At 42.4% G+C, this 7,769-nt stretch overlaps 1 protein-coding gene across 1 annotated transcript; it reads right to left on the bottom strand.

Annotated features, from left to right (window-relative positions):
- Window positions 1-4,237: 4,237 nt before the first annotated feature.
- On the bottom strand, window positions 4,238-7,376 carry LOC148927562 (uncharacterized). Its single transcript, XM_089056647.1, has 4 exons — window positions 6,804-7,376; window positions 6,394-6,585; window positions 6,114-6,255; window positions 4,238-5,370 (listed from the first exon to the last, which is right to left on the bottom strand). Exons 1-4 carry the CDS (start codon window positions 7,374-7,376, stop codon window positions 4,238-4,240), a joined length of 2,040 nt encoding a protein of 679 aa, XP_088912773.1.
- Between the last annotated feature and the right edge of the window lie 393 nt (window positions 7,377-7,769).

Below are 7,769 nucleotides of genomic sequence, written 5' to 3'. Positions count from 1 at the left end.
CAGAGCCTCGATGGTGCGATTACAAAAATGTGTTCCCTGGTCCGAGATGATGGCTCGAGGAACTCCGTATCTGTTGAAGATATTGGCCTTCAGAAACTTTGTTACCTCCTTCGATTCACATGTCGTGGTAGCCTTGGCTTCTATCCATTTAGACACATAGTCCACTGCGACCAATATATATGTGTTCCCATAGGATGATGGAAATGGTCCCATGAAGTCCATCCCCCACATGTCGAAAATTTCACAGACAATCATCGGGATCTGGGGTATCTCGTCCCTCCTTGAAATTCCCCCTATCTGTTGGCACCTTTCGCAACACTGACAAAACTCGAAGGCATCTTTATTAAGCGTCGTCCAGTAGAACCCACTATCCAATAACTTTCCTCGCTATTTTCCTTGGTCCAAAGTGACCTCCACACGCCAAGGTGTGACAATGATTCAGCACATCTCTTTGTTCCCATTCGGGAATGCAGCATCTGATCACTTGATCTGAGCACATCTTCCATAAGTAAGGATCATCCCAAAAGTAATATTTGGCTTCACTTTTAATTTTCATCTTCTGGGCCCGGGAAATTTCTTCTAAACTTGGCACCACTCCCGTGACCAAATAGTTTGCCAAATCAGCGAACCATGGTTCCGCGTTCAGTGTTCGCTTCCCCTAGTCGGAATCTCCTAGACCGGTTAATGCCAAAACTGCCTCCCAACTGATCGGTCTAGGGAATTCCCCTAGATAATACAAATGCTCTTCAGGAAAAGCGTCGGGTATGGCCTCTTCCGTTTCCCCTTGAAAAATTCTACTCAGGTGATCGGCTACTCTATTCTCTGTTCCTTTTTTGTCTCTCACTTCCCAATCAAACTCTTGCAAAAGCAACACCCAACGGATTAACCTTGGCTTAGACTCCTTTGCCAGTAAGTACTTTATCGCTGCGTGATCTGTGAAAACAATAACCCTCGACCCAAGCAAATAGGGTCGGAACTTCTCGAATGAGTACACGATAGCCAACATTTCCTTCTCCGTGGTATCATAGTTCTTCTGAGCTTGATTTAGAGTCTTGGATGCATAGAAGATCACATAACTTTTCCCATCTATCTTTTGACCTAGGACAACTCCTACAGCAAAGTCACTAGCGTCGCACATTATCTTAAAAGGGTGATTCCTGTTCAATAGTGCAGACGACATTTAGGGAAGAAAAGTAATAGAAAAGCTATGAATTATATTGTGTTGAATGATTATTCACTATGTGATGTTCCCTTTAAATAGGGTGAAGGAAAGCAATATACATGGTAATTCTATTCTAGGAGGAATATTACATGGTAATTGACTTGTGTAATTGATTCCTAATTTATGGTGATTTGATCTTGGCAAATCTTTTCTTTTCTTAACACTCCCCCTCAAATTGAGTGGTGGGATCTCCAATACTCAATTTGGAAAGTACATCCTCAAAGCTCCTCGACGTGACTGCCTTAGTTAATATATCAGCGAGTTGGTCTTCAAAAAGAACAAACGGTAACTCCACAATACCACTTTCAATTTTCTCCTTTATGAAATGCCGGTCTACCTCCACATGTTTAGTTCGATCATGTTGTACTGGATTTTCAGAGATATTTATTGCGGCTTTGTTATCACAATACAACTGGCTTTTGTTGGGAGAAAAGCCAATTTCTTCCATCAATCTCCTTAGCCACAATATCTCGGTTAATCCACTTCTGATTCCCCGAAACTCCGCTTCAGCACTTGAGAGAGCCACTGATGCACTTTTTATTAGCACTTAAAATACCTGCAAGTATATAGGGTAGATCTAGTATAGCTAAAGGTCAGTATCGGATATCGAACACAGGGAATATAGTTGCAACTGGCTATTATGTACGAAGCGTCAAGTTTTGGATTTTTGAAAGTAAAAACAATTAAAAGCCATCAAACAACTAAAAGCAATTAAATCACAAAGATAAAATTTGAGAGATAAGAGAATTCCATGGATATGCGTTCACAGTTATGGTTATACAAATTCCAAACTACAATACCCTAGCACAGTTATTACTTTGATAGAACGAGTCACCTAGCTTATGCTCATGCGATGCAAACGTTGATTACAAGATTAGGGTTGTCAATCCCAACACGTAACTCCAAAAAGCTCCTAAGACCCTAGAAAAGTTCTCACTCTCAATTAACAGTGCCGTTTTAAGGGAAGCTAACTGTAGCGTCTACTAAGTGAATCTAACTCGCTAGAACTCTGTCACAGTTATGAAGCAAGCTATATTAAATCATACACGATTGTGTCACTCAATCATGCAGCATCAAAACTACTTAGGGAAGAAACAAAGTAAAAACAAAACGGATATTAAATAGAAAAAGGAATTGTATAAACCAATAAAAGTTACTAACACATCCAAAGAATCCTATGAATTTAGTTAGACATAAGTGAATAAGCTAAAAACATAGATTGGAGTGAAAACAATTGGAACATAAAACTAAAGCAAATAAAACCCGTAGGTTGAATCCTTGTTGTTCTTGATGTTCTTGCTTCTTTCTCCAACCCCTTGCACAATGAAGAACTCTCAAATTTATGCTATGGAAGTAATTGGCAAAAAGATGATGAAGAATTAGGGTTGGAGGAGGAGCTATGAAAGCTCCCCTTTTGGGGGCTAAGGAAGGGTTGAATTCGATGAATGAGGTTGTGGGGTATATATAGGCTTTAGAAGGATTTAAATTTGGTAATAAGTGTCTTCCAAGCATTAGGAAATACTCCCTCCGTCCCGCTTAAGATGATACGTTTTCCTTTTTAGTTTGTCCCAACTAAGATGACACATTTCCTTTATTGGTAACTTTCTCTCTCCAATTAATACATTCAACCACTTTTTCTCACTCCTATTAAAACATCAATCTTTCATTATCTCTCTACTTTAATACTTACACCCACCTTCTCTCTCTCCAATTAAACACTTTAACCAATAACTCCTAAAATCCCGTGCCGGCTAAGCAATGTGTCATCTTAGCCGGGACGGAGGGAGTATGTAATTTTCGTTCCCTATAGTAGAAGGAAAAGATTTGGCTTCACAAGGTAATATCTTCTTTCCTTCTTCAAATTTCCGCCTAGACTGCAGCTGGCAGCTTTGCGCGACTTTGGTAGAACAGCCATAACTCTCTCCCCAAAACTCTGATTGAAGAGAGTGGTGTGTAGAACGCCCCGATCGGACTTAGGATTGCCGGAAAATTGAGTTTAAAGACAGCTGTCGTGCGCTGCGTTTTTATGGCGGGCTACCGTACCTTGGCCGGCGGTCGCCGCACGCAGTCCAGTAGCTTCTGATTCCTTGTGGCAGTCGCCACGCACTTCCCGGCGGTCGCCGGGCGTGTCTTTGTCTCCGCTAAGCGCCGGCGGTCGCCGGAGAAGATCTAGATTTCCTACTTCGCGTTTTTACTCCCTTTTTAGGCTCAAATATGCACATTTCTCACAAAACATGTCAAAATACTAAAATAGATAAAATATGCAAATAATGGACATGTAATGCAACTTTTACCTTAAAAACGGGCCAAATAATGGGCTTAAAACCGTGCAAAATCCGTGCGTATCAGCCCCCACCTTCTGCTTCTTACTTTTCTATGTTACTAAATTACCTCCAACAAAGGTAAAATAGCCTGCTGTGGACTTCTGTCATTCGGATTTCTTGCCCAATCAGCATCGGTATAACCATGAATTTCTAAGTGCTCATTTTTCGAAAATAGCACTCCATGCCCCGTAGTTCTCTTCAAGTATCGACATATTCTGAGCGCAGCCTCCATATGATCTATCTGCGGCTTATGCATAAACTGACTAACAATTCCCACAACATAGGCAATATCTGGCCTAGTATGCGACAAGTATATGAGTTTTCCGACTAGCCGTTGGTATTGGCTTCGGTCAGCCAATTCTACTTCCTCTCTAATCTGCAATCCATGGTTGACCATCATAGGAGTGTCTGCAGGTTTACACTCTAGTAGGCTTGTCTCTGCCAGAATGTCTAGGATATATTTTCTTTGCCTAAGGAAGATTCCCTTCGGCGACCTGAGGACTTCAATTCCCAGAAAGTACTTGAGATCCCCTAAGTCCTTCATCTCGAACTCTTGAAAAAGATTCCTCTTCAAGTTCTCGATCTCCTCCTGATCGTCGCTTGTAATAATCATATCATCCACGTATATGATTAGGCAGGTGATCTTATCTCTTCGCATCTTAATGAACAAAGTATGGTCTGAGTTGCTCTGCTAATACCCATAGTTAGTCATTGCTCTAGCAAACCTTCCAAACCACACTCTTGGAGACTGTTTTAACCCAAATAAAGTCTTCTTTAGAAGACACCCCTCTACTGTCTTGAATTCTGTCACAAAGCCCGGGGGTGGTTCCATGTAAACTTCTTCTTCCTTCTTCAGCTCACCATGGAGAAAGGCGTTTGTCACATCGAACTGGTACAACGGCCAATCCTTATTTGCAGCAACAGATAACAAAACTCGGACAGTGTTCATCTTAGCAACTGGGGAAAAGGTTTCCGAATAGTCTACCCCATATGTTTGGGTATACTCTTTCGCCATGAGACGTGCTTTATACCTCTCTATTGAGCCATCGGGTCGTCTTTTTATGGTGAAGACCCATCGACACCCAACTGGTCGCTTCCCAGCTGGCAATGCGCATTTTTCCCATATGGTGTTTTGGATTAGCGCATCTATCTCCTTCTTCATTGTTTCCCTCCAATGTTTGTGTCTCATAGCTTCCTCCCATGTCTGCGGTATTTCTTCTTCCTCATACAATGCACTCTCGAAAGCCCGAGCCATCTCTGACATATGGCCTTTTGCTAGGTTCACAACAGAGTAGCGCGTTTTCCTATCAATCTTTTCAGGTGTGTATCTCTTCGGTGAGATTCCTCTGTTTGGTCTTGGTGGAAGTATGTGTCTCCCAGTGTCAGGATCAACTCCTTCAACCTCGATTTCTTCAATCTCCCCCTTTGCGTTTTCTGTTGGACTTTCTATTTCCTCTGGACTCACAATGTTAGTCAAACAAGTATTCGTATCCACAAGAGTACTTACATTGGATAAACTTAATGGAGAAATAGTTGAGCCGATGTCACCTTCCACGACAGACTTTACCACATCAGAGACTTGCTCAGCGGCGCTGCTTACTGCTTTCTCTGTTAGGTCTGCCTCAGGATTGCTTGACATTGCCATTGGCATTGAGATCCAACTTAGTGGGTCATTATCATTGTTGTCACGAATACTACTCTCCCCCTGACCGCTAAGGTGGGTAAAAAAATACTCGGTTTCAAGAAAGTTGCAGTTCATTGTAACGAACATACGGTTTGACTTTGGATCAAAACACCTATACCCCTTCTGATTTACCCCATATCCTACAAACACACATTTAATAGCACATGGAGATAATTTAGTTCTTTCATGTTTAGGAATGTGGACAAACACGGAGCATCCGAAGACGCGAGGTTCAAGGGTCAAGGGCGGAGGAATTTTTGCGAGGGTGGATAAGACTTACAAGGGAGTTTGGTGCTTCAGGATACTTGTGGGTAATCGATTTAAAAGGTAAGCTGAGGTGGCAATGGCTTCTGGCCAGAAGTGTTTTGGGGTTTTTGACTCTATAAGCATAGAACGAGTCATTTCGAGGAGAGAACGATTTTTTCTTTCAGCTACACCGTTTTGTTCGGGAGTATAAGCACATGTGGTTTGGTGTATAAGGCCTTTTTCTTGGAAGAATTGTTTCATACTAGAATTAATGAACTCCCCCCCCCATTATCTGACCGAAGAACTTGAATGGTTTTTTGAAATTGAGTTTGGATAATGTTATAGAAGTGGGTAAAGTGTGAAAAAACTTCAGATTTCTGTCTCATGAAATATACCCAAGTCATGCGGGTGCAATCATCTACAAAGACTAAACAATATCAAAAACCTTGCCCCCCAATAACTGGTGCGGGCCCCCAAACATCAGAGTGTATTAAGGCAAATAAGGACTCAACATGAGTATTATTTAAAGGATAAGAGTTTTGATGATTTTTGGATAAAAAACAAGTTTCATAGTACATGTCATGCTTAGGAATAATATTAGGAAATAACAATTTTAAGTAATCGATAGAGGGGTGACCCAATCGCCGATGCCAAAGCCAAGCTTTCCGATCAGCTGACTCGTGAGTTAGCATGACTGTCCCTTTTTGAGCTATCTCATCCACGTAATAAAGTCCATCGCGTTCAGTGCCACGTCCAATTATCTCCCCGGTTCGGATATCCTGCAATAGACAAAAATGTGGCTGCATTAGTAACGTACAATTTAACTCCTTTGTGACATGACTAATGGATAATAACTTATGAGACATTGAAGGAATATAGAGACAATTCGATAACTGTAAAGTAGGTGATATGTTCACAGTCCCAGCCCCCTCAACTACTCTAAATTCCCCATTAGCAGTTTGAATATGAGATTTATGGGGTTTCTGAAGTTCTATAAGGTCTGAGGCATCATAGGTGACCGTATCAGTTGCCCCACAATCAAATATCCACTTATCATTTTTTTCGAGATCACTAGACATCTTACAAACAGTCCCAAGTTTCTCGAGAGTCTGAAATTGATTTTTACAAAAATCTGGGTATTTACGGAATTTTCAGAAATATTGGGAGTTAGTTGAGGTTTGGCATTTAGGTGAGGTGTATTTTGTAAACTAGAAGAAAGATGGGGTCTATTTTCGAAAACTAGACTCCTATGGGGTTGTTTTTGGTAATCTTGAAAAGATTGGGGTCTTTTATTAAAAAAATCCCCTAAACCTATTTCACCTGTAACCCTTGTAGGTGCCGCCTCCTCCATCATCAATTCTTCACTCCAGTCGGCGATGACACTTCCGCTCCCGCCGCTTACAAAATTCACCGACACTGCCTTGTTCACCGGTGGAGCAGCTCCAGAGCCGGTATCATTGTTGCTGCCCCGAGCTGGACCAACTTCTCGGCTGTCCTCGGAAGTCGCATCTCCGACAGCCGCAGCAGCATGTCCTCCACGGTTCCAGGGAGTCCGAGGCGGTGGCGGCTTACCATGTTTCTCTTCCCACCAGTCAGGGTAACCTATTAGCTCGAAGCATGATTCCTTTGTATGTTTCTTGCGCTTGCAATAGGAGCACACAAGCTTTGATTTGTCCTCGTCGTCCCGTTGGCTGTTATTTTGCCGATTCCAGTTCCCACCGCCACGGTTGCTGATCCGAGAGCCGTTGGAGTTGCTCTGTTGCCCGCGGACTGCGAGCCCTGCCCCAATTCCCTCCGAAGACAGCCCGATGGTGTTGTTTCCGGGCTGCAATACTTGGCTCCTCGTCTCTTCTTGCATGACCATGTTGTAAGCATAGTCTATAGAGGGAAGTGGTTCCATCTTCAAAATCTCCTTCTTGATTGATTCGTACTTATTGTCAATTGCATATAGGAATTGACATACTCTCTGATCTTGTATGATCTTGTTTGGCTGTCGGATGCTGTGAAACTCGGCTAACTAGTCGAGTTTCGATGTTCTGAGTCAACCATGTAAACACGCAGTGATCGGCCTGTTGCCACTGCGTGAAGGCTGGATCGTCCAGTCTGGCGCCCTGATTATTGGTGCTGACACGAGTTTGTCCTTGAGTAATTGAAAAGCCTTCTTGCATCCCTCATCAAAGACGAATTCCACATCATTGTGCAACAGATGGGTGAGCGGTTGCACGATTTTTGCGAAATCCCTAATAAACCTCTTATAAAATCCCGCGTGACCTAGGAAGCCTCTAACTTCTTT

This window comes from Salvia hispanica, chromosome 4 (assembly GCF_029641045.1).
Source record: "Salvia hispanica isolate PSC_SH4W2 chromosome 4, Shi_PSC_v1, whole genome shotgun sequence".
NCBI lineage: Eukaryota > Viridiplantae > Streptophyta > Magnoliopsida > Lamiales > Lamiaceae > Salvia > Salvia hispanica.
The sequence above is the reverse complement of the archived record's forward strand: the minus strand, read 5'-3'. Positions and strand labels throughout refer to the sequence as shown.

Excerpts from the sequence above, each read along its gene's own strand:
- LOC148927562 (XM_089056647.1), bottom strand. The coding sequence starts at position 7,376 with ATGGAACCACTTCCCTCTATAGACTATGCTTACAACATGGTCATGCAA. Across the intron at positions 6,586-6,803 it reads AGGAGGCGGCACCTACAAGG|ACTCTCGAGAAACTTGGGAC; the intron begins GTTACAGGTGAA and ends AATCAATTTCAG. Across the intron at positions 6,256-6,393 it reads TAGTTGAGGGGGCTGGGACT|GATATCCGAACCGGGGAGAT; the intron begins GTGAACATATCA and ends TGTCTATTGCAG.